At 42.9% G+C, this 27399-nt stretch overlaps 1 protein-coding gene across 4 annotated transcripts; it reads right to left on the minus strand.

Annotated features, from left to right (window-relative positions):
- Positions 1-26552, minus strand: LOC139556627 (Golgi resident protein GCP60-like). Of its 4 annotated transcripts, none has more exons than XM_071370813.1 (8): positions 26237-26552; positions 7677-7818; positions 7222-7362; positions 6939-7097; positions 6624-6798; positions 4283-4481; positions 3458-3742; positions 1-3167 (listed from the first exon to the last, which is right to left on the minus strand). In XM_071370813.1, exons 1-8 carry the CDS (start codon positions 26490-26492, stop codon positions 2953-2955), a joined length of 1572 nt encoding a protein of 523 aa, XP_071226914.1. In that variant the 5' UTR covers positions 26493-26552; the 3' UTR covers positions 1-2952. The 4 variants fall into 4 exon arrangements, with proteins under 4 accessions (XP_071226914.1, XP_071226913.1, XP_071226912.1 ...); XM_071370812.1 differs by having other exon boundaries at positions 3458-3745; XM_071370811.1 differs by having other exon boundaries at positions 4262-4481.
- Positions 26553-27399: the final 847 nt, after the last annotated feature.

A 27399-nucleotide genomic window follows, 5' to 3' on the forward strand; every position in this document is an offset into this window, starting at 1 on the left:
TAGAGATGAACATAAGTTTAATCAATATTAAATATGACAGATTCTTCTTTAAACTCATACAGATCAAAAAAAGTCAAAGCAATACAAAAATGGATGAGCTTCCCCCCCCCACATTTCATCCAGTCTTTCAGTTTACACTTTAGAATTTGACTTTTATTTTTGGGAACAATGTACATAATATCCCCTTCTCCACACTTTGCAGTGCATCAACTCATGCCGCCCCCCCCCCCCCCCATCTCTAGAACCCACACTTAAACCCATTTATATAATGATATACAAGGATAGAACAATCTGTATCATTAGGCTTAAAGTTGGTGAGAAAAAGTACTTCAGACAAATGAACAGAACACAATGAAAGAGCTCAATAATGGGGATTTCTTGAACTTTGTGGCTCCTGACTAGCTTTACCATCAATAGTGCCTTGCATGATGCATTTCTCAATTTCTGGGTCAAAACCATTGCCACATTCCAATCCTATCACTTGACACAAGTCAACCAGTAGGAACTACAACTAGGAGAGGGAGTAATAGAATAAGGCCTACCGGTAGCCAATCTCTTTCTGACCCTTGTTGATGACACTGTGCAACCAACCTCGGCACAGCGGACGTTATTAAGTGTGAATATAATGTCAGGCATCTTTGAATGGAAAGGAGACTTGGAAACTCATCGGAAACCAAACAATAGTATGGTTAATCAAAAAACTATTTCAAAAGAAGAACAATTCATACAGAATCATCAGCTCCCGAGTTCAATTCCAGGCTGTATCACAACCGGCCGTGATTGGGAGTCCCATAGGGCGGCGCACACTTGGCCCAGCGTCATCCGGGTTACGGTTTGGCCGGAGTAGGCCATCATTGTAAATAAGAATTTGATCTTAAATGACTTGCCTAGTTAACCTTTTATTTAACTTTTTTTTTCTCCTTTAAATAAAACAAACCCTGGTGGCTATCTAACTTTGACTTCAAGTGAAACACAAAGCATGCAGATGCAATATGGAGGAACATCTGACTGGACAATACCAAATAATGGCAACAAAATAAACAACTAAGAGATCATACAGTAAGAGTTAAAGAAAAATACACCTTCAGAGCTCAGTCTGAGTTCAGTTAGTAACTGATTACTCTCAACAAGAGACATGGATGACTAGACTAGATAGCAGACAGTCATATTTGAGAGGGAAAAAAATCGGAATCGATCCATCAATTAGGACAGATAGATCAAATGCTAGAGAGATGTCACAGTAAAACTCATCTTAATAGGGGGAATCTGCAGTTGCACCATCCCTCTTCGGACTTCTGAATGAATGAAATATTCCCTTGAGGCATTTCTAAGTTCAATTCTTAATGACTTCAGTTCAACTGTCATAACCCATCAGAACTTCAAATATATGCTCGTTTCACTACAATGTCGGTCAACAAAGTAAATGTAAACAAGCACTATATATGGTTAAAACTATAATTGTACTCGTGGATGGTCAGTCCTTGCATCCATACCTCTGTCAATGAATTTGAGAGTGGTTACCTTTCTCCAGCCCTATCCCTCAGCTTTTTACCGAAACAGGGGTGGGGATTTCAATTTGTTATTGTTTCAACTGATGATTCCCTCTAAGTTATTAGCCGGCAGTTCGTATGTATGAAATTGGATTAGCATCTTCAGTCCACGGACAAACTCAACACACAAGAGTGATCAATAGATGACAATGCCTAGTCTCCTTCAGAACAGACATGGGGGTGTCCCAATACGCCTTACTTGATTGCTTTCCTTGTCCCCTGTCCTTCATAGCCACTGATAGGGAAAGATGGGTAAGTTTCCATCCTTATTTTCACCGCTCATGTCCTTTGAGATCAGTGGCCACGAAGGAAAGGAAGCATCTAAAGACTATAGAGACATGTCTCCTGAAGCAGGGAGGCCACTGGTTGGAGACGAAATACACCCAAATATTATACCGACACAAAAATGATCCTACACTACAAGAAAGGGTGAATAATAAATATGAATTAAATGCTTTTTAGACACACTCCCGCTTTTTTCAGCATTCCATTTTGAGATACCGAACTTTTCCATGTACATGTCATATCCCTCTTCCAACCCTATACACCCCTTCCAACCCCTTCCTCATCCTTCGCTCAGTTGAACAGTGTACAATCCCAAATGAATCCCTAGCCTCTCCCCCTTTTGCACTTGTGGAGATCTGAAAGGATTGCTTAGATAATATCAATATATAATAGCTCCACCATGGCCTATAGGACAGGCTATACTAGAAATCCTGCAATATTGCTCATGTCTTAAATCCAACCCTCTCAGATCTCCAGAAGTATGTAGCTGGTAGGTGCTAGGGGTTGATGTGGATTTGGCCGTAGCCCTTTCAATAGAAGCGTTGCCACTTGAGGAGTAACTGACTGAGTTCAGATGAGTGTGTTTTAGTGTTACTCCGTGGTGGTCTATGAGGGACTCCTTCTGTAGTACAAAAGGCATGGTGCTGTAGTGTAGTCTGTCACTATGTTTGGACTCCGTTCGATCAATGACTCGTCTCATTGGACAAAACCCCAACCCTGTATGGACTTCAGTTGTGTTAAATTTAAAAACTCAGGTTAAGGAGTGTCTCAAAGCACAGCCATAACAATGACATGACAGGGCAGACTAGGGTTAGATGATGTTTGGGCAGGAAAGATGGCCATTAAATACAAGAAAGTCCTACAGTTGATCTCTAAGAGCGAGAAGACGACAGGTGGTGAATACACTACAGGGTTAATTACCTCCCGGACTCCACAGGCTCCAATGAGGTGTAAGCACACACACACACACACACACACACACACAGACAGGAGTCCCATCTCCAACGGGAGTCCGACGCAACCTATCGCCCTCTGGAGATCTAGTCCAGAACAGATCATCCCATCCCCCCCTTCCTCTCTTCAAACACACACCCTGCCTCATGTAGTCCCTCCAGGCTTATCTGGTGTAGTAGACTCTGTAGTAGACACTTTTTGACCTCCAAAGAGAGTAAGAGTTGTCGAACTTGAGAAGGTAGACCCCACGGCCAGGGTATTGGTGACTGCCGGCGTAGACCTCCTCGTGACAGTCCCGCCGATACACCGGCACTATCTCATCCACCTGCGGCTTCCCTGCCTCTTTCTTAGCCTTCTCCTCCTCACTAGGGGGCTCACCTGGAAATAGAGGGAACACAGACCATCAGGGGGGCTGGTCAGTAACTACTGGATCACACTACAAGATTATATTCATCTGGTCTGAGGTGGCTTTCAGCCCAGTGTTTTTCTAGCAGTTTGAAAGGACCACACACATTAACAATAAGGTGCTATGTTTAAGACATGAAAAAATATTAACTATGACAAACAAGCAGGTATACGCCCTCTGTAGAACTGTATCCTGGGTCTCACGAAAGAACCCATAGCATCCCATTAAAAATACAGCAGGCATCTCATCTTCCTCTCCTCACCTTCCTCATCCTCGTCTTCGTCGCTGGACTCGCTGACGTGCACACTGACCGAGGCGTTGGCGGCATCTGTCCACTCAAAGAAGACTCCGAAGCCGACATCGTAGTGGTCCGTGGCAAACTCCCAGAAGAGGTAGGAGCCCTCCTCGTGGGTGGGCACTCGCACTGTCACTACCTCGCCACGCCCCACCGTGATCACACTGTCCACGTCCTGCCGAATCTTCTCCTTGAAGTCCTTGATCTGGGGTCGCGTCCACATGGAGGGGGCTGCTATGACCGGGGGAGAGTCTGCTGGGGGAGAGAAGGGAGAGGACGGAATGAGAGGGGCGTGTAAATATAACAGTGGCAGATTATGCACATCCATTTCTCAGGTACAACATTTCAGAAAAATACAGGATACAAACAAAATGTATGATTTTGAGTAGTAAAAGTTCCTTTCATTTTCACTAGATGAGGCAGTACTGGCTTTAGGGCTATACTGGCACACGGTCTCCTTGTTCTATGCAGGATAACAAAGTAGGCAGAGATACTCTGCTGTAACCAATGAAAGAATACCATGGCTTGATTACAAACCATAAATTGGCATCCTCTGTCCTGGCCAGCAACTTCTTAGCCAATCGAAGGGCTAGGGTGGAGTCCTTCACGTATCCCTTACACCTATTCATCCCTTTCTGATCCCCAAAGTCACGTCACCAAGTGTAGAGAGTAAGGCATCACATTACAATTTGGAATGTGTGCACGATTGTGGATGCATGTATGCATGTCTACCTGGCCGGTGTGCGTGCGTGCATGCATGCGTGTTTGTACCTGGCCTTTGCGTGTGTGTACCTATTGGCCCATTCTCAGTGGCCTCCTCAGCAGAATCTAAACGCTCTGGCTCTCTGTTCATGCCCTCAGAGTGGGAGTCTGACTGGCCATTGAGCAAGGGGACCTTCTCTCTAGCCGCGAGCGCTGCAGCTACAGGCTCACTCGTGGCCTCCAGGGTGGCCTTCACCACCGCATCTTCCTGCTGCTTCTGTAAGGCTGCCTGGAAGGGTGAGGGAGGGGGAACGGAGGGTCAATGACTGGGAGGGCAGCAGAATTAAGACATGTCTGTATAATCTACATTTTTCCCTTAGTGATCACAAAACAATCTCTTCGTAAGACAACACAAGTTACTAAAATCTCTAATTAGGGAAATGTTTTCGTATCAGTGTTTAAAGACGTCCTCCAGCTATTTCTGAACTTTTCCTGTGGAAAAGCGATATCCCAAGTATAAATAGGGGAGAGTGTGGTAAGTTGAGCCAAAAGGGGTAAATTGAGCCACCCTTGTTTCTAGGAAACTATACACAAAATTAATCATTGACCAAATATTTAGGAAGAGGTCATCATTTCATGGACACTGAAGTTAGAAACTACATGGAAAAAGTGGTAAGCAAGTTGGTGAAAATCAGTTTTTTGGACTAAGTCAAATGAATTTGTGTTAGAGGTTTCATGATGCTTGTATCTAAACCAAAGTAGATACTTTTAAGATTCTAAGGTTCTATACATCAGTTGGGGTCTCTATAAGCTTCAATACGAGGTCCTAAACATAGCATGAAAGTGCATCCTTGTAGCTGTGTGGGCTAATAGCCTGAGTGTACAAAACATTAAGAACACCTGCTCTTTCCATGACAGTGTAACCAGGTGAAAGCTATGATCCCTTATTCATGTCACTTGTTAAATCCACTTCAATCAGTGGAGATGAAGGAGAGGAGACAGGTTAAAGGATTTTTAAGCCTCGAGACAATTGAGAGATGGATTGTGCGTGTGCCATTCAACAGCCAATTTGACAGAGCTTGAAAGAATTTTTTAAAAGAATAGGCAAATGTTGCACAATCCAGGTGTGGAAAGCTCTTAAAGGCTTACCCAAAAAAGACTCATAGCTGCAATCGCTGCCAAAGGTGTTTCTACAAAGTATTGACTCAGGGGTGTGAATACTTATGTAAAATTAGATATTTGCAAACATTTATAAAAACACATTTTCACTTCATCATTATGGCATATTGTGTTTAGATGGGTGAAAAAATAAATAATATTTAATCACTTTTGAATGCAGGCTGTAAAACAAAATGTGGAATAAGTCAAGGGGTATGAACACTTCCTGAAGGCACTGTAGGTTGACAATTATTTGAAAATATGTCCGTTAATTCATAGTTATTTTGCAAAAGAAAGCCACGCATTTCAATGCATGCCACTGGAACACCTACCATATGTCATACTTTGACTAAAACTATGACTTATTGACTTGGGTAAGCTCTGGTCATCGTCTTTCAGCTCAAAAGTGGACTCCTACTGGTGTGGGCGTTTAAAAGACAAAAGCGATTGTGATGGTGTTAAATTGTGTTTGGTTTTAAAAAGGTAGTGGTAATATTTTATTCAGTACAGAAATTTGTAGGTGGCTTAAAAGAAAACTCCACCAAAAAACTATATTTTGGTATTTGTTTCATTAGTCCATTGTTGATATAGTCCCAACATGTTTTGCATGTCAGCAATCAAGTTTTCAAGATATATAACTTTCAAAATACAGAAATACAGCCGTATGCATTTTCCATCATATAATGCCAAACACAGCATCATATAACGCTAAATATATCACACCGGCTGTATTTCTGTATTTTGAAAGTTAAACGGTTTATTTTGAACACTTGATTGCTGACATGCAAAACATTTTGTGACTATAATCAACAAAGGACCAATAAAACAAATACCAAAAGATAGTTTTGGGGTAGAATTGTCCTTTAACAGACCCTGTCCCGCGGCTCAACAGAACCCATGACCGTGGTAAGTTGTGCCAATTTTTGGACAAGCTATGGTTTTCAAAACACATTTTCCCATGAATTTTGATTATTTCTGGGGATAAACAACATCCTGAAATATATCTAAATATCTTTGTTAGAAAGAATACTAGATTTTCCTTGATGAGTGATGCTGAATGTAAAAACATGGCTCAACTTACTCCACTCTCCCCTATAGTAATGTACACACACTTAAGGGTAAAACAAATAAAATGTTTTGCGCAAAACAGTGCTTTTTTTGACAACAGCAAACTTCAAGAAGTATGGCATTCAAGGAGTTGGTCTGATGATGTCATTGGCCTACCCACTTGCTTGAGGAAGATGTGAGGTTCATAGAATGTTGTTGTGTGTACCTGTTGTTGTGCCAGCTGGACCTGGTAGAGCTGCTGCATGTACTGTTGGTAGTGTTGTTCCTGTAGCTGGTGTATGAGACCCAGCTGCTGCTCAGGGCTCTCTGGGTACTGCTGGGCAGCATACTGCTGGAACTGCACCGCCGTCTGGGCATTCAGTGCTGCCATGATCTGCTGTCTGCACACAGGGAGGGGGAGGATGGAGGAGAGAGTCAACTCAGCACCCTTCCTTCAACGAACACTGGATTAGATAAAAACTGTAGATGGAGGTAAAGCTGAAGCTAAAGAAATTGATAATCTAGCAGATACCCTACTCACTTCTGCTGCTCCACCCGTAGCCTCTCCTCCTCCAACTGCCTCCTCTCCTCCTCCTCCCTCTTCAGCCTCTCCTCCTCCTTGATCATCTTCCTCTCCTCCTCCTGCCTCTGTCGCTCCCTCTCTTCATCCTCCCGGCGCTGTCGTTCCTCCTCCTCCCTCCTGAGGTGAGATGGAAGGAAAGAGACAAAAACACGACAAACTTGAGTAAACTCCCCAACTCCTAGGCTAGTTTCCACCATGTTGCTGTCATGGGCAGAAATGTCTGTCCTCATGGACATCTTACCGTTTCCTCTCCTGCTCATCCTTCTCTATTTGGTGGGAGGTGACATAGGGTGCAAATAAATTACAGCATTTGTTCAACAGCTTGACAAACTCCACCATAGCCTCCTCCTTCTCCATGTTACCCAGAGCAGCCCACTCTTTCCTACAGAGGGGAAAGAGGGATAGTAGTTTTTTTGTACTGTAGATGTTCAATTTTTTTCCTTCTCACTTTTGTTATTTCACTTTCTTTGGCAATGTAAACAAGTTTCTCATGACAATAAATACCCTTTGAATTTAAACGAGTGGGAGATAGAGATGGGGGAAATTTCTTTTCACACTGAGCTGTGAAAAACCTTGATAAAACGTGAAGAGGAAAATCTCTGATTCCAAACCGTTTCCTCACAGCAGCAGCACTAGGGCTGGAGCGTCAGCTGGAGTTAAGTCACACACACACACTGGGGAGGGGTGGTGGTTTACCTGCGGTCATTTCCCAGGACGTCAAAGAAGCCCACCTCTGGAGAGGCGTCGAGGTTGTATGGCCCCAGTAACACCTGCTTGTGGAGGGCCACCAGACGAAGCTTCTCCTCATAGGTGGGGTGGAAGGCCTTGCCATCCTTATCTGAGGACAAGACAAACCAGCTAATGGGCTAGACTCTGCAATACACTATCAAGGCAAATAATATGTTGATCATTCATTGCTAGACAGGCCTATATTGGAAATGGCACACAACATCTTGTTGCTAAGTGTGTTGCTAGCGAATGGTGACTGACATGTCCCTTTTACAATGTATACAGTCAGCGAAGAAGTTAGCCATGTCTGACCTTTGTCGTAGAAAAGCCTCCATTTAGACAAGATCAAATGACGAGAGAAAGACATGCTCTCTAAATGTACACTCCTTATATTGCCAATGCCCTTCTGGAGAAATTAACAATGACTGCAATGCACAGCTTCACTGAAGAATAGGAGTCCAGCTTTAGAACTTTAGAACCCGTTTACACAATGTTGTGACTGTATTAAAGTAGAAATCCGCAGATTGTGGGTGAACCTACGCCTCCCCACTTCTTGTGTCGTGTTTTCACTTTGAACGAAAATAAGGCGGTTGAGCTTTTATGCTAGGTGTGTCTCTGTGCTAATCCGCCTACTCTAATGACCCTACTGCCCCTACTGCCCCAGAGCTGGAGAGGAAGTGAAAGTCACTTGCAACTTAATGATTCAGCCGCCAGAAACAAAGAGCAGACGAAGCCAACAAGCATCATTCTCTGTTCTTGGATTTGAATCAACTCGACCCCAAAAGATAAAGAAGCAAGAAAGACTGCTCATGACCAATCCATAAACATGATAAACATTGGATTGATTTTAACCGATGGAAGAGTGACTGACATGGCCACCGTTCTCATGGACTGGTAACGTTAGGTAAGTGTTGGGTTGCATTTTTAGCCTGCTAGCTACGTTAGCTACTAACCTCTGTGTGTTCAACGTTCAAGCTAGCAGCTAACAAGGCTACCTAACTTCTGAATTTGGACTGTTTTGTACTCGAAGGAATCTAACGATACCAGCATGTAGCGACACTGCATAAACCCCAACAAGATGCTCAATGTCTTTATTTCAACTAGGTACGGTTAGCTAGCTAAAGTTAGATGTACAGATTGTTTACATGGTAGTGTCTCTCGTTTGTAGATGATAATGCTAACTAGCTAGGTGGTAAGACAGCAGTTTCTGCCCAGAACCACCCACAAAAGATGCTTCTAGCTATACAATTTGGTACAGAAACATGTATTTCTCTGACATTGCCAATTACTTAATTGGCAAGATTAGCAAACTTAGGTACGACCTGCCAGCAACAAATGCTGACACTACAAATCCAAGTATAACTGATTAAAATCATGAAAGACAAGCATTGTAATTTTGAATTCCATAGAGTGTGGAAGATGTAAAACAAATTGTTGTCTATCAACAATGACAAGCCACTGGTGTTTAACAACTTGGATGCACAATTACTGAGGATAAGTGGTGATATTGCCACATCTTCAATCTAAGCCTACTAGAAAGTGTGTGCCCTCAGGCCTGGAGGGAAGAAAAAGTAATTCCGCTACCCAAGAATAGTAAAGCCCCCTTTACTGGCTCAAATAGCCAACTAATCAACCTATTACCAACCCTTAGTAAACTTTTTGGGGAAAAAAACATGACCAGATACAATACTATTTTACAGTATACAGATTGACAGACTTCCAGCACGCTTGTAGGGAAGGACATTCAACAAGCGCAGCACTTACATAAATGACTGATGATTGGCTGAGAAATTCATGATAAAAAAATAGTGGGAGCTGTATTTTTTCTTTGCGGCTTTTGAATATTATTGACCACAATCTGCTGATAGAAAAATGTGTGTGTCATGGCTTTAGACCCCCTGCTATGTTGTGGATAAAGCATTACCTGTCTAACAGAAGGACGCTCTTTAATGGAAGACTTTCCAACATAATCCAGGTAGAATCAGGAATTCCCCAGGGCAGCTGTCTAGGCCCTTAATTTTATAAATTTTACTAATGAAATTTCACTGGCCTTGAGTAAAGCCAGACAGCCAGTGTGCCTATGTATGAGGATGACGCAACACTATACAGGTCAGCTACTACAGCGAGTGAAATCACTGCAACATTTAAAGAGCAGCAGTTTCAGAATGGTGGCAAGGAATAAATTCCAGAAACATTTCAAAAACTAAAAGCATTGTAGTTGGAACAAATTATTCACTAAACCCTAAACCGCAACTGAATCTTGTAATAAATAAATGTGGAAATTGGGCAAGTTGAGGTGACTAAACTGCTTGGAGTAACCCTGGATTGTAAACGGTCATGGCCAAAACATGTTGATACAACAGTAGCTAAGATGGGGAGAAGTCTTTCCAAAATAAAACTCTGCCTTCTTAACAACACTATCAACAAGGCAGGTCATACAGGCTGTAGTTTTGTCGCACCTGGACTACTGTTCAGTCATGTGGTCAGGTGCCACAGAGGGACCTCGGAAAAATACAATTGGCTCAGAACAGGGCAGCACAGCTGGCTCTTAAAAGTACACTAACAATAATATGCATTTCTTGAGCCATTCTCATGGCTCAAATTTGTGGAGACTGACTTCATCATTACTTATTTTTGTAAGAAGTGTTGACATGCTGAAAACTTTGAGGTGTCTGTTTAAATTACTAGCACACAGCTCGGACAACCATGCATACCCCACAAGACATGCCACCAAAAGGTTTCTTCAAAATCCTCAAGTCAAGAACAGACTATGGGAGGTGCACAGTACTACATAGAGCCATAGCTACATTTAACTCTTTTCCACATCAGGTAACTGATGCAAGCAGTAGAATAGGATTTAAAAAAATGATACAAATATACCATATTGAACAGTGGGGACTGTGCAGACACACACACAGACGTACACATGGATATTGTATTATAAATATGTGATAGTGGAGTAGTGGCCTGAGGGAACACACTAAATGTATTGGGTAAAGTGTTATGAAATGTAATGTCATATATTTAACTGTATTAAATGTTGCTGGACCCCAGGAAGAGTAGCTGCTGCCGTGTCAGCAGCTAAATGGGGATCATTAATAAACACAAAATACTACATTTCTCAGGGAGATACTGGTGGAGAGTCTGATTTCAAGGGAACCTAAGACTGTGCAAGTTGTGCAAACCCCAACACTGAAGAATTAAGAAATGCTGTATACATCTGTTTTACTTTGTGAATCAATAATTATTTTGTTGATAATTGACCAAGGTAAGAAATGCTGTATTTGCATATTCTGTATTGCTTTGGGATTCAATAATTATTTTGTTGGTAAAATACCAAAATAGTTAGCCATGTTTGCCTGTTCAGCACATTGCCTGTCTATAAACAGCATTGATTCCTACCTAGTGTGAACTACCCACCAGAACCGGCCGTGATTGGGAGTCCCATAGGGTGGCGCACAATTGGCCCAGCGTTGTCCGGGGTAGGGTTTGGCCGGGGTAGGCTGTCATTGTAATTAAGAATGTGTTCTTAACGGACTTAAAATAAATATCCAGCGTAGTCAGTCAAGTAAACAATGGCTCATCTGCATTACATATGGGTGGACTACGGGACATGAAGTCATAGGATGGTACATTATCTTCTTACACTGGTAAGAGCACAACACTACATATAAACTCAGCAAAAAAAGAAACGTCCTCTGTCAAATGCATTTATTTTCAGCAAACTTAACATGTGTAAATATTTGTATGAACATAAGATTCAACAGACAAACTGAACAAGTTCCACAGACATGTGACTAACAGAAATTGAATAATATGTCCCTGAACAAAGGGGGGGGGGGGTCAAAATCAAAAGTAAGTCAGTATCAGGTGTGGCCACCAGCTGCATTAAGGACTGCAGTGCATCTCCTCCTCATGGACTGCACCAGATTTGCCAGTTCTTGCTGTGAGATGTTACCCTACTCTTCCTGCAAGTTCATGGACATTTCTGGGGGGGGGGGGGATGGCCCTAGCCCTCACCCTCCGATCCAACAGGTCCCAGACGTGCTCAATGGAATTAAGATCCGGGCTCGTCGCTGGCTCTGGCAGAACACTGACATTCCTGTCTTGCAGGAAATCACGCACAGAAAGAGCAGTATGGCTGGTGGCATTGTCATGCTGGAGGGTCATGTCAGGATGAGCCTGCAGGAAGGGTACCACATGAGGGAGGAGGATGTCGTCCCTGTAACGCACATCGTTGAGATTGCTTGCAATGACAACAAGCTCAGTCCGATGATGTTGTGACACACCGCCCCAGAGCATGACGGACCCTCCACCTCCAAATCGATCCTGCTCCAGAGTACAGGCCTTGGTGTAACGTTCATTCCTTCGACGATAAAGGCGTATCCGACCATCACCCCTGGTGAGACAAAACCCGCGACTCTTCAATGAAGAGCACTTTTTGCCAGTCCTGTCTGGTCCAGCGACGGTGGGTTTGTGCCCATAGACGACGTTGTTGCTGGTGATGTCTGGTGAGGACCTGCCTTACAACAGGCCTACAAGCCCTCAGTCCAGCCTCTTTCAGCCTATTTCGGACAGTCTGAGCACTGATGGAGGGATTGTGCGTTCCTGGTGTAACTCGGGCAGTTGTTGTTGCCATCCTTCACCTGTCCTGCAGGTGTGCTGTTCAGATGTACCGATCCTGTGCAGATGTTACACGTGGTCTGCCACTGCGAGGATGATCAGCTGTCCGTCCTGTCTCCCTGTAGCGTCGTCTTAGGCGTCTCACAGTACGGACATAGCAATTTATTGCCCTGGTCACATCTACAATCCTCATGCCTCCTTGCAGCATGCCTAAGGCACATTCACGCATCTTTCTTTTGGTGTTTTTCAGAGTCAGTAGAAAGGCCTCTTTAGTGTCCCAAGTTTTCATAACTGTGACCTTAATTGCCTACTATCTGTATGCTGTTAGTGTCCTAATGACCATTCCACAGGTACATGTTCATTAATTGTTTATGATTCATTGAACAAGCATGGGAAACAGTGTTTAAACCCTTTATAATGAAGATCTGTGATGATATTTGGTATATAATAATTATTTTCGAAAGACAGGGTCCTGAAAAAGGGACATTCCTTTTTTTGCTGAGTTTACCATCTCTGTTATCAAAATCAATGTTTATTTGGCATATGCACAGGATACAGTGAAGGTGTATACGGGAATATGATGGTAGGAATTTTTTGTTCATACAAGTACTTTGAGTATACTTAAGAAATGTACTATAATTTACTCATATTCCATCAAAATTGTGTTACCAAAATCAATGTTTATTTTTCAGCACATGCATAGGATACAGTGGTGTGTATACAGTGTCTGTCATTCTGTACCATTACCAACCACGCAAGAGTTTCTCCAGGAACATCAGTGCAAGGGGCTTAGTAGGAAACTTTTGTTGATACAGAATGGCAGCCATTACGCTTGTTACAAGTATTTATTTTATTTATCCGTTATTTCACCAGGTAAGTTGACTGAGAACACGTTCTCATTTACAGCAACGACCTGGGGAATTTACCATTTCCTGATGAAACTGAAATGATAACACAATTACATTGAGTTAGAATCAATAATATGAAAACTTGGAAAGGCTATTGACACTAGCGCTAATAATTTCAGTGATGTGATTTTTTTTCTCTCGCACATTAACACTGCTGTAGTAACAGATCCACGGATGATTGGGACTACTTGCTGCACGATAAAAGACTTGATAAAAGACTTGACTCCACATACAGTTGAAGTCAGAACTTTACATACAGCTTAGCCAAACACATTTAAACTCAGTTTCACAATTCCTGACATTTAATCCTAGTTAAAATTCCCTGTCTTAGGTCAGTTAGGATCACCACTTCATTTTAAGAATGTGAAATGTCAGAATAGTAGAGAGAATGATTTATTTATTTCAGCTTTTATTTTTTTCATCACATTCCCAAGTGGGTCAGAGGTTTACATACACTCAATTAGTATTTGGTAGCATTGCCTTTAAATTGTTTAACTTGGGTCAATGGTTTCGGGTAGCCTTCCACAAGCTTTCCCAATAAATTGGGTGCATTTTGGACCATTCCTCCTGACAGAGCTGGTGTAACTGAATCAGGTTTGTAGGCCTCCTTGCTCGCACATGCTTTTTCAGTTCTGCTCACAGATTTTCTATAGGATTGAGGTCAGGGCTTTGTGATGGCCACTCCAATACCTTGACTTTGTTGTCCTTAAGCCATTTTGCCACAACTTTGGAAGTATGCTTGGGGTCATTGTCCATTTGGAAGACCCATTGGCGTCCAAGCTTGAACTTTTTATATCCACATCATTTTCCTTCCTCGTGATGCCATCTATTTTGTGAAGTGCACCAGTCCCTCCTGCAGCAAAGCACCCCCACAACATGATGCTGCCACCCCGTGCGTCACGGTTTGGATGGTGTTCTTCGGCTTGCAAGCCTCCCCTTTTATCCTCCAAACACAACGACGGTCATTATGGCCAAACAGTTCTATTTGTTTCATCAGACCAGAGGACATTTCTCCAAAAAGTAAAATCTTTGTCCCCATGTGCAGTTGCAAACGGTAGTCTGGCTTTTTTTAATGGAAGTTTTGGAGCAGTGGCTTCTTCCTTGCTGAGTGGCCTATCAAGTTATGTCGATATAGGACTCGTTTTACTGTGGATATAGATACTTTTGTACCCGTTTCCTCCAGCATCTTCACAAGGTCCTTTGCTGTTGTTCTGGGATTGATTTGCACTTTTCGCACCAAGGTATGTTCATCTCTAGGAGACAGAACGCGTCTCCTTCCTGAGCGGTATGACGGCTGCGTGGTCCCATGGTTGTTTATACTTGCGTACGATTGTTTGTACATATGAACGTGGTACCTTCAGGCGTTTGTAAATTTCTCCAAAGGATCAACCAGACTTGTGGAGGTCTACACTTTTTTCTGAGGTCTTGGCTGATATTTTTAGATTTTCCCATGATGTCAAGCATAGGCACTGAGTTTGAAGGTAGGCTTTGAAATACATCCACAGGTACAACGCCAATTGATTGGGGAGTTTATCCCATTCTTTTCTGCAAATCCTCTCAAGCTATGTCAGATTGGATGGCGAGCGTTGCTGCACATCTTTTTTCAGGTCTCTCCAGAGATGTTCGATCGGGTTCAAGTACGGACTCTGGCTAGGCAACTCAGGGACGTTCAGAGACTTGTCGCGAAGCCACTCCAGCGTTGTCTTGGCTGTGTGCTTAGGGTGGTTGTCCTGCTGGTAGGTACACCTCTAACTAGTTTCCCAGTCCCTGCCACTGAAATACACCCCCACAGCATGGTGCTGCCACCACTATGGTTCACTGTAGGGATGGTGCCAGGTTTCCTCTAGACGTGACGCTTGGCATTCAGGTCAAAGAATTCAATCTTGGTTTCATCAGACCAGAGAATCTTGTTTCTAAATGGTCTGAAAATCCTTTAAGTGCCTTTTGGCAAACTCCAAGCGGGCTGTCATGTGCCTTTTACTGAGGAGTGGCTTCTGTTTGGCCACTCTACCATAAAGGCCGGATTGGTGGCGTGCTGCAGAGATGGTTGTTCGTCTGGAAGTTTCTTCCATCACAGAGGAACTCTGGAGCTCTATCAGAGTGGCCATCGGCTTCTTGGTCACCTCCCTGTCCAAGGCCCTTCCTCGATTGCTCAGTTTGGCTGGGCTGGTTCCAAACTTCTTCCATTTAAGAATGATGGAGCCCACTGTGTTCTTGGACTTTCAATGCTGCAGCCATTTTTTGGTACCCATCCCCAAATCTGTGCCTCGACAAAATCCTGTCGGAGCTCTATGGACAATTCCTTCGACCTCATGGCTTGGTTTTTGCCCCGAAATGCATTGCCAACTGTGTGACCTTATATAGACAGGTGTTTGCATTTGCAATTCATGTCCAATCAATTTAATTTAGCACAGGCGGACTGCAATCAAGTTGTAGAAACATCTCAAGGATAATCAATGGAAACAGGATGCACCTGAGCTCAATTTCTCGTCTCATAGCAAAAGGTCTGAATACTTAAGTAAATAACGCATCTTTTTTATTTGGAATAAATTAATAGGGTATTGTGTGTAGTACCATGATAAAAAAACAATTGAATCCATTTCAGAATAAGGCTGTAACGTAACAAAATGTGGAAAAAGTCAAGGGGTCTGAACACACTGCACATAGAATGTGGCGTCGTGCTATAACCATGTAAGATGTGTCATGCTAATGTCCCGTCCTATGACTTCATTGCCCATAGTCCACGAATATGTCACGCAGGATGAGCCATTGTTTACTTTACTGGCCATGATGGGTATTCATTCAGTTGGGTTAACTCTAGGTAGGAATCAACGCTATATATAGGTAGGGAATGTGCTGAACAGGAAAACAAACTATTTTGGTCAATAACCAACAAAATAATTATTGAGTCAAAGCATAACAGAAATTGCATACATTTCTTACCTCTTTCAGTGTTGGAGTTCACACAACCACAACTTGTAGTCTCAGGTTCCCTCGAAATCAGACCATGTTCACCAGTATCTCCCTGAGAAATACATGTTCGTGTGATGTTACTGTACCAAATTTTATAGCTAGATACTTTTTGGGGATTGGTCTGGTGCCGGAAATGTTGTCTACCACCTTGCTAGCATTATCATCTGCAAACGAAACACTATGTCAACAATCTGCATACCTAGCGTCAGCTAGCTAACGTTAGCGTGTTGAAATCAAGGCATTGAGCATCTTGTGGGGTTTATGTAGTGCAGCTACATGATGCTATTGTTAAGATTCCTTTGAGTACAAAACAGTCTGAATACCAAATAAGTTATCTTAGCTAGCTTGAACAATGAACACACTAAGATATGCAGCTAACATAACTAGCAGGCTAAACACGCAACCCAACACTTACCTAATGTTACCAGTCCATGAGAACGAGGGCCATGTCAGTCACTCTTCCACTTGTTAAAATTAATTCCAATGACCAATCCATATACCGGATAAACATGAGCAGTCTCTCGCTTCTTTTCCCCCTTTGGGATCAAGTTGATTCTGATCCAAGAACAGAGAATGATGCTTGTTGGCTTCGTCTGCTCTTTGTTTCTGGCGGCTGAAGCGTCAGGTTGCTAGTGACTTTCATTTCCTCTCCAGCTCTGGGGTAGCAGGGTCATTTAAGTAGGCGGGATTAGCGCAAAGACACACCTAGCCCAGAAGGCCAGCCCAAGGTGGCTCAGAACTCAACCCCCTTGTTTTCGTTCAAAGTGAAAACACGACACAAGAAGTGGGGCGGAACAGGGTCGCCCACAACCTGCAGATTTCTGCTATAAAAAGGTGTATATCGGAAGCGATGGTAATGGCATTGGCTCAGATTTATTTCCATGCTTATCCATTGGCTATCGCTCTGGATAAGAGCGTCTGCTAAATGACTTAAATGTAAATGCTATGAAATGGCCCTTCAAAGGAAACAGAGGGACTTTCTTTTGATGTGAAGCCAAGTGCATTTAATTATGAAGATTGCCTTCTAGTCAGCCTACAATTAAGCAGTAAAAGTCAAATCACTAAGGCCCAGAAGGATCTCCAAAGGCTGACCTCTGGAAACTACACACTGCTTGTCGATGGTCTGAAAGACTGTCCGTGTCTCGAATCTGGCTTGCGTACCACTTATTTAAAAGGTTGTTCTATTTGATTTGAATCACTTTTTCACCGCAACCCTTTTTGATTTCAACGAAACTTTCCATATATACTTTTTAAATGCAACAATTTAAAAGATTTTGCTGAGTTACAGCTCATTAAGAAATCAGTCAACTGAAATAAATTCATTAGGCCCTAATCTACGGATTTCCCATGACAGGGCAGGGGCGCAGCAATGGGTTAGCATAGACCCACAGACTTGGGAGCCAGGCCCAGTCAATCAGAATTAGTTTATCCCCACAAAGGGCTTTATTACAGACAGAAATACAACTCCGCACCCCCCCCCTCCCCCAACAATCCCGCAGGTGAAGAAGCCAGATGTGGAGGTCCTGGGCTGGTGGTTACATGTGGTCTGCGGTTGTGAGGCTGGTTGGACATACTACCAAATTGTCTAAAAAGAGGTTGAGGCGGCTTATGGTATAGAAATGAACATTCAATTCTTTGGCAACAACTCTGGTGGATATTCGTGCAGTCAGCATGCCAATTGCATTTCTATGAACTTTACGGATACAATTTGGATTTTTTTGTCTTCCTGTTTTGACTGCGTTTGAGCCTGTGGATTACTGAAGAAAATGCGAACAAAACAGAGGTTTTTGGATATAAAGAACCTATCGAACAAAAGGAACATTTATTGAGCAAATGAATGTCTGCTGAGTGGAACCATATGAAGATCAAAGGTAAGGGATTACTTTTATCTCTATTTCTGACTTGTGTAACTGTTCTACTTGGCTGGTTACTGTTTGTAATGATTTGTCTAGTGGGCTATGTTCTCAAATAGTCGTACGGTATGCTTTCGCCGTAAAGCATTTTTTTTTTTTTTTTTTTTAAATCTGACACCGTGGTTGGATTCACAAGAAGTTAATCTTTAAACCTATGTAAAATAATTTTTTGTTTTCTGAATTTTTATAATGAGTATTTCTGTATTCGAATTTGGCACCCTGCAGTTTCACTGGCTGTTGAAGAGGTGGGACGCTAACGTCTCACGTACCCAAGAGAGGTTCAAAGCTAACCACATCGCGGAATCCAAACCGAGTGTTTCCAGCACACATGCTGTGCACTCAGGCCTACTACTGTTGTCTGCAAACTTTATGATTGAGTTGGAGGCGTGCGTGGCCACGCAGTCATGGGTGAACAGGGAGTACAGGAAGGGGCTGAGCACACACCCTCGTGGAACCCCCTGTGTTGAGGATCAGTGAAGTGGAGGTGTCGTTTCCTACCTTCACCAACTGGGAGTCCAGGACCCAGTTGCACAGGGCGGGGTTCAGACCCAGGGCCCCAATCTTAATGATGAGATTGGAGGGTACTACGGTGTTGAAGGCTGAGCTATAGTCAATGAACAGCCTTCTTACATAGGTATTGTTCTTGTCCAGATGGGATAGGGCAGTGTAATGGTGATTGCATCATCTGTGGCTCTATTGAGGCAGAATGCAAATTGAAGTGGGTCTAGGGTGGCAAGTAAGGTGGAGGTGATATGATCCTTGACTAGTCTCTCAAAGCACTTCATGATGACAGAAGTGAGTGCTACGGGGCGATAGTAATTTAGTTCAGTTACCTTAGCATTTTTGGGAACAGGAACAATGGTGGACATCTTGAAGCAAGTGGGGACAGCAGACTGGGATAGGGAGAGATGTATATGTCCATAAACACTCCAGCCAGTTGGTCTGCACATGCCCTGAGGACGCAGCTAGGGATACCTTCGACTGGCAGCCTTACGAGGGTTAACAATTAATGTCTTACTCACTTCAGCCACGGAGAAAGAGAGCCCAGTCTTTGGGAGCGGACCGCGTCGGTGGCACTGTGTTATCCTCAAAGCGTGCGGAGGTGTTTAGCTTGTCCGGGAGCAAGACGTCGGTGTCCGCAACGTGGCTGGTTTTCCCCTTAAATTAACTTTCGAGCTTAGTTGGTTTAGCCTCAAAAAAAGACAAGGTATCCATGATTGCCACAGAGAATGGGTGGGCAGGACATGGCGAGGGATGAGTTCAGATTGGTCTGCCATGTAACATGCTTCTGTCTATAACGTGAGCTGTTCAGTATGTGTAGGTAATACTTTCTAACACAGCTTTTTTGAAAGATATCACGTAGTAGAACTGCATGATGTTGCTCTCCACTTTCTGAAGGGCCGAGTTTTGAAAATCAGTGGAATGCACGGTGGAAATAGAGTATGATAGCTAAGGAGATGGTATTTTATTGCAAATATGCAGACGGAGTCATAAAGAAAACACACAGAAGGCTGTTGTATAAACAACCCGTCTCCAGATTACATCTTCAAACTAAGGCAACCATGGCATCCATGACAGAGGGGGAGAAGCGTCATCCACGTATACAGGTAAGAGTCTACTGTTGGCTAACCCCATTTTGTACAAATTTGCGCAACCGTGGCATTCAAACGAGGCTGCTATGAAAAATAATTTAACTGTAGCGACTGTGTTGGCATTGATGGGTTCAGATTTCTAACCATTAAATATTGTTAATCATCAGTTACACTAGAGACGTGAGGGGTACCATAGTCTCGGGTTTACACCAGAAGTTAATGGTTATCTGTAGGAGGAATGTATATGGTGGACGCAATTAAGCTTGGAATGTACAGAGTGAAGGAAAGATAATCACGTGGCAGGCACTGATAAGGATGGAGAGCTGTGGAGTAGTGAGGAAGGGGGTAGAGGTCAGGTCACCTTAACCTCTACGGGATCGGTGTCCCTAAGCCAGGTCAGTTGCTGCTCAATATGCGATAATGTGACTAGAATGACTTTGTAAACAGCCAATTCTGGGACATAGACATGTCTTATATGGGCAGAAAGATTAACAAGAATGTAAGCTAACAGCAGTGTCCAATTTACAGAAGCTATTAGAGAAAAAAAATACCATGCTATTGTTTGAGGATGGGGCACAAAAAACCCCCACTTCTAACAGCAACTGGTTTGATACATTCACCTCTGAAGGTAAATAATGTACTTATATTCAGTAATCTTTCTCTGATTTGTCATCCTGAGGGTCCCGGTGATAAAATCTATTTTTATTTTCAAAATGTACGAATTGGGCTCTACAGTTTGACCACACTGCTGTCTCTGGCTCCACACCCAGCTCGCCATCTAGATGTGAAGGTTAGTGTATTTTCTGAAGGGAAGCTCATGATCCATCATGTATGACGACATTCCTGGGAGTGTGTAATAGCATTTTTGTATGGTTCTCTACAGTTATGTACTTGAAAATGTATAAATTGACCAATTCGGCACATTTGGGCAAACTCCTCCCAGACTTGATACAAAATATTGTGTAGTTTAGTAATTCATTGGATCAGTCTGAAACTTTGCACACACTGCTGCCATCTTCGGGACAGCATCTAGAATCCTCTCTCAATGCATGGCCTTTCTCTCGCATTTCAAAGACGACAGAACCCCCCCAAAAAATGTTACACGCATGTTTTTTGGTTTGTATGATCTTTTACCAGATCAAGTGTTATATTCTCCTACATTCATTTCACATTTCCACAAACGTCAAAGTACTTCCTTTCAAATAGTATCAATATGCAAATCCTTGGTACTGAGCTACGGCAGTTAGATTTGGGTATGTTCATTTAGGCAAAAAAAAAGGTCAGATGCTTGTGCGGGGCAATAAAAGTCCACTTTAAAAATGTGCAGTTGTCACAGCACAATGCCACAGAGGGATGTGCAATTGGCATGATGACTGCAGGAATGTCCACCAGAGCTGTTGCCAGAGAGTTTAATGTTCATTTCTCTACCATAAGCCACCTCCGTCGTTTTAGAGAATTTGTCAGTACGTCTGGCCTCACAACCGCAGACCACGTGTAACCACGCCAGCCCAGGACCGCCACATCCAGCTTCTTCACCTGCGGGACACAGCCACTCGGACAGCTGATGGAACTGTGGGTTTGCACAACCGAAGAATTTCTGCACAAACTATCAGAAACAGTCTCAGGGAAGCTCATCTGAGTGCTCGTTGTCCTCACCACTTCAGTGGGCAAATGCTCACCTTCGATTGTTACTGACCCGTGAAGAACACACTTATCCAATGTATGAATCCCAGTTTCAAATGTACTAGGCAGACGGCAGCCGTATCGGCAAGCGGTTTGCTGATGTCAACGTTGTGAACAGAGTGCCCCATGGTGGCGCTGGGGTTATGGTATCAGCAGGCATAAGCTACGGACAACAAACACAAATGCATTTTAAATCGATAGCAATTTGAATGCACAGAGATGCCGTGACAAGATCCTGAAGCCCATTGTCGTACCATTCACACGCCAACATCACCTCACGTTCCAACATAATAATGCACAGCCCCATGTAGCAAGGATCTGTAAACAATTCCTGGAAGCTAAAAATGTCCCAATTTTTCCATGGCCTACATACTCACCAGACATGTCACCCATTGAGCATGTTGGGGATGCTCTGGATCAACGTTTAAGACCACGTATTCCAGTTCCCGCCAATATCCAGCAACATCACACAGCCATTGAAGAGTGGGATAACATTCCACAGACCACAATTAAAAACCTGATAAACTATGTGAAGGAGGTGTCACGAGCCAAATGACTGGTTCTGATTCACACCCCTACTTTAAAAAAAACATATTTTTAAAGGCATCTGTGACCAACAGATACATATCTGTATTCCCAGTCATGTGAAATCCATATATTAGGGCCTATTGAATGCATTTAAATTGACTGAATGTCTTATATGATCTGTAACTCAGTAAAATCTTTGAAATTGTTGCATTTATATTTTTGTTCAGTGTGCAAATCTGCCTCCTCCACTGTAACTGGACGTATGAATGGCAGTAGAGGTTTAGCCCAATAATGGACTAAAGGAGCCCAAAGTTATTCCTTATAGAACCACACACGTTATGTTTAAAGTTGCATAAACATCAGACTTACACTATATATACACAAACGTTTGTGGACACCCCTTCAAATTAGTGGATTCGGCTCTTTCAGCCACACTAGTTGCTGACAGGTGTATAAAATCGAGCACACAACCATGCAATCTCCAAAGACAAAGACTTTCAGTAGAATGGCCTTACTGAAGAGCTCAGTGACTTTCAATGTGGCACTGTCATAAGATGCCACCTACAGTCGTGGCCAAAAGTTTGGAGAGTGACAAATATTAATTTCCACAAAGTTTGCTGCTTCAGTGTCTTTAGATATTTTTGTCAGATGTTACTATGGAATACTGAAATATAATTACAAGCATTTCATAAGTGTCAAAGGCTTTCATTGACAATTACATGAAGTTGATGCAGAGAGTCAATATTTGCAGTGTTGACCCTTCTTTTTCAAGACCTCTGCAATCTGCCCTGGCATGCTGTCAATTAACTTCTGGGACACATCCTGACTGATGGCAGCCCATTCTTGCATAATAAATGCTTAGAGTTTATCTGAAAAGGCATTGCTCGTCACTAAACTGTTCCTGGATGGTTGGGAGAAGTTTCTCTCGGAGGATGTGTTGGTACCATTCTTTATTCATGGCTGTGTTCTTAGGCAAAATTGTGAGTAAGCCCACTCCCTTGGCTGAGAAGCAACCCCACACATGAATGGTCTCAGGATGCTTTACTGTCGGCATGACACAGGACTGATGGTAGCGCTCATCTTGTCTTCTCCGGACAAGCTTTTTTCCAGATGCCCCAAACAATTGGAAAGGGGATTCATCAGAGAAAAGGACTTTACCCCAGTCCTCAGCAGTCCAATCCCTGTACCTTTTCCAGAATATCAGTCTGTCCCTGATGTTTTTCCTGGAGAGGAGTGGCTTTTTTGCTGCCCTTCTTGACACCAGGCCATCCAAAAGTCTTCGCCTGACTGTGCGTGCAGATGCACTCACAGCTGCCTGCTGCCATTCCTGAGCAAGCTCCTCCAGTGTTATTCAAACTCAATCAGCATGACAGTGATCTCCAGCCTTGTCCTCGTCAACACTCACCTGTGTTAACGAGACAATCACTGACATGTCGTCAGCTGGTCCTTTTGTGGCAGGGCTGAAATGCAGTGGAAATGTTTTTTGGGGATTCAGTTCATTTGCATGGCAAAGAGGGACTTTGCAATTAATTGCAAATCATCTGATCGCTCTTCATAACATTCTGGAGTATATGCAAATTTCATCATACAAACTGAGGCAGCAGACTTTGTGAAAATTAATATGTGTAATTCAAATCTTTTGGCCATGACTGTACAAGTCAGTTAGTCAAATTTCTGCCCTTCTAGAGCTGCCCCGGGTCAACTGTAAGTGCTGTTATTGTGATGTGGAAATGTCTAAGCGCAACAACGGCTCAGCTGCGAAGTGGTAAGCCACACAAGCTCACAGAACGGGACAGCCGAGTGCTGAAGCGCTTAAGGACTATTTTTAAGGGCTAACGTCGGTTGCAATACTCACCACCGTATTCCAAATTACATCTGGAGGCAACGTCAGCACAAGAACTGTTCAAAGGGAGCTTTGTGAAATGGGTTTCCATGGCCGAGCAGCAGCATACAATCCTAAGATCACCATGCACAATGCCAAGTGTCAGCTGGAATGATATAAAGCTTGCCGCCGTACTCTGGATCATTGGAAACTAGGTGAAATTTACTGTTGCAACTTCTGATAGTTAAGATGAGAAAGTTGTAATGCCTGTGTGTGTGTGTGTTTCTGTATGATATCTTTGTGATGCTGGCAATAGGCAAGTAATAACAGTATTATTAGAGCAATGAATCACGCTTCACCTTATGGCAGTCCGACGAACGAATCTGAGTTTGGCGGATGCCAGAAGAACGCTACCTGCCCCAATGCATAGTGCCAACTTTACAATTTGGTGGAGGAGGAATAATGGTCTGGGGCTGTTTTTCATGGGTCGGGATTGACCCCTTAGTTCCAGTGAAGGGAAATCTTAATGCTACAGCATTTAATAACACTTGACAATTTTGTGCTTCAAACCTTTTGGAAAGTCCCTTTCCTGTTTCAGCATGACGATGCCCCCGTGCACAAAGCGAGATTCACCGTAAAAATGGTTTGTCAAGATCGGTGTGGAAGAAATTGACTGACCTGCACAGAGCCCTGACCACCACATTGAACACCTTTGGGAAGAATTGGAACGCTGACTGCGAGCCAGACCTAATTGCCCAACATCAGTGCTGGACCTCATTATTGCTCTTGTGGCTGAATGGAGAGAAAGTCCCAGCAGCAATGTTCCAACATCTAGTGGAAAGCCTTCCCAGAAGATTGGAAGCTGTTATAGCAGCAAAGGGGCGACCAACTCCATATTAATGCCCATGATTTTATGCCCATTAATGCCCATGAAATGAGATGTTCGACGAACAGGTGTCCACATACTTTGTCAGTCTGAAAGAAGTCAAGTGAAAAAGGATGCAAGGCTCTACAAGCCAGAATGTTGAATAAAATTATTTTTGAGTTTACTTTACTGGTTGTCCGTGCTGTTGGTCCTTTTGCCGGAAGGTAGTGGAGATCAAATGTCCACAGTAAAGTATTGTTTATTCGACTTCTTGAGGTGCCAAGATATTCTATCGCTTGTATCTCGTAACGCCTTTCATGAGATGTACAATATGTAAACAATAGACGAATGTAACCAAACTTTGTCGACCGAAGGAAGTTACCTCGCAATAAGCTGCTAGTGCTTGTTAAATTTGCCAGCTGATTGTGTGGGATAACGTTCAGTCTGTTTTTTACATTTCTTAAGGACTCTTGGAAGACTAGCCCTTGGACTAATATAACTCCTAAAAAAATGTAAATCAACCTCAGCCATTAACGACATATTGTGCAAGTCGCGAGCGAATTGCATCGGTATTGAAAATACAAACCAGTGTACTGAAAGTCTGGTTACTAACACTACTCTGTGGATACTTTTGTCTCAGATTACCTCCTACATAAGGACAAAAACTGCAGACAACAGGAAAAGTACGTTCAAATTAAGCTAATTCAACATTCTGACTTGTAATGGGACTGCTTACTAAAAGTGAGCCTACAGGTTAGATAAGAGAGTGGTCTTCCACTCTCAGATTCGTAGAGGCTATGTTTACAGGTGAATTGGCTCTGGAAGACAAAACAGCCAAATACTCCATCTAAAATGTATCGGTTGTCAATTGCGGTATTGTTCTAGAAACATAAATCCCTCTACTTTCATATATGCAAAATACACACTTACTGTACTGTTTTAACACAGATGCAGTCAACCGTATTTTTCCAGTAACACGCTTGTGGCGTCCATCTTCCGTTTATACACAGGTGTTAGGAGATGCAGATCGCTAATTAGCACAGGTAGTCGACAGTAAACACGGGCAGTAACATGGAGATATGGCAGTGGGGCTCGAAACAAAACTCCCCCATACAGAATATCCTTCGTCCAATGTGTAATGGAACTGAGACATGATCATGGGTTAGAGGAGGGTGTGTGCCTGCCACATACCAGTCAAACTAGTAACTGGATTCTCATTCACTAGACTCTAGAGACTGACAGCTAGCTATGTGGAGGATCCACATGACCATATCGACACATTACATGTCAAGTTAACTGTCGCCTCATCTTTAATCTGAACTATAAACATTACAGTTAGCCCTTTATTCTTGCGTTGTCTGAACAACAAGACACCATCCAGCAATTCATTGGAATTCAGAGATTCTGATTGATGAAAAAGCTTAAATTTACTGTGGCATTTTGTCAGTTAGCCAAGCATCATTAGCAAGTGGCTAGCTAGCTAACATTTAGTTAAATGTTAGCTAGTGCACCGCAAGAAAACAATGAACACAGGGATGAAAAAGCTATCTAACGTTACCTAGTCAAATCGTGAATAAATGCTATTATACCTTTTTATTATCAAATAGGAATATAAAATACCTTTGAAGAATTTCAAGGCTAGTCTGTATAGCTCCAGCAAACCAAAGCCCCATTTCCTCTCTATCGTGGTTTTGGAAGACTCGCCTTCTTCCCTATCGTCGGTGGCGCTCTGGTCCTCCGTATCATGCTCGGGGTCAGGTTCAGCGACTTGCTCGCCCTCGGGATCGGGGCTGAGGGTGAGGCCGTCGATGGAGACTTCGAGCCGGCTAGAACTGCCATTGTTGAGGTCGGCGCTCTGAACCTCTGTCGCCATCATGCAGAATGTCAGCTGCCTAAAGCGGCCACGTACCTACTTCCGTTTTTAGCGGAATTTCCGGTAGATACTGTTACAAGATGTAAATAATGACGTACCAAGACAGGACTTAATGCTGCGTTCAAAACAACTGGGAAATCGGACCTCGGAAATCTCAGACTTCAGAATGTTCAAAACAACTGTGAAATCGAAAAAAATTAATCAGACCTGAAGATCACTGATATCGTGGTTTGACCTGTTTTTTTTACTTCCCAATTGACATGAAAGCACCATAAGCAACATAGCACATGGGGTTGGGAGAACATTGGCCAGTTTCTCTGAGTCAGAATGGGACATGTAGCTAGCTGCTCAGTGTAAAAATTATTGTTGTCTATCAAAAATGACACGCCAACGGGGTCTAACAACTTGGATGGAAAATTACAGAGGATAATAGCGGACGATATTGCCACTCTATTTGCAATCTCTTCAATTTAAGCCTACGAGAAAGTGTGTGCCCTCAGGATTGGAGCGAAGCAAAAGTCATTCCGCTTCCTAAGAATAGTAAGGCCCCCTTTACTGTTTCTAACAGCCAACTAATCAGCCTGTTACCAACCGTTAGTAAAGTTTTGGAAAAAATTGTGTTTGACCAGATACAATGCTATTTTACAGTAAACAAATTGAAAACAGACTTTCACCACACTTATAGGGAAGGACATTCAACAAGCACAACACTTACACAAATGACAGATGATTGGCTGAGAGAAATTGATGATAAAAAGATTGCGGGGCTATTTTGTTAGACTTCAGTGCAGCTTTTGACATTATTGATCATGATCTAATGCTGGAAAATGTATGTGTTATGACTTTACATCCCCTGCTATATTGTGGATAAAGAGTTACCTGTCTATCAGAACACAGAGGGTGTTCTTTA

The sequence above is a fragment of the Salvelinus alpinus genome, chromosome 27 (assembly GCF_045679555.1).
Source record: "Salvelinus alpinus chromosome 27, SLU_Salpinus.1, whole genome shotgun sequence".
In the NCBI taxonomy this organism is placed as follows: Eukaryota; Metazoa; Chordata; class Actinopteri; order Salmoniformes; family Salmonidae; genus Salvelinus; species Salvelinus alpinus.

Coding starts and splice junctions, on each gene's coding strand:
- LOC139556627 (XM_071370810.1), bottom strand. CDS start 26,492: ATGATGGCGACAGAGGTTCAGAGCGCCGACCTCAACAATGGCAGTTCT. Junction 7,363..7,676: donor GTCCTGGGAAATGACCGCAG/GTAAACCACCAC, acceptor TCCCCTCTGTAG/GAAAGAGTGGGCTGCTCTGG. Junction 3,746..4,261: donor TACACACACGCAAAGGCCAG/GTACAAACACGC, acceptor TCTCTCCCCCAG/CAGACTCTCCCCCGGTCATA.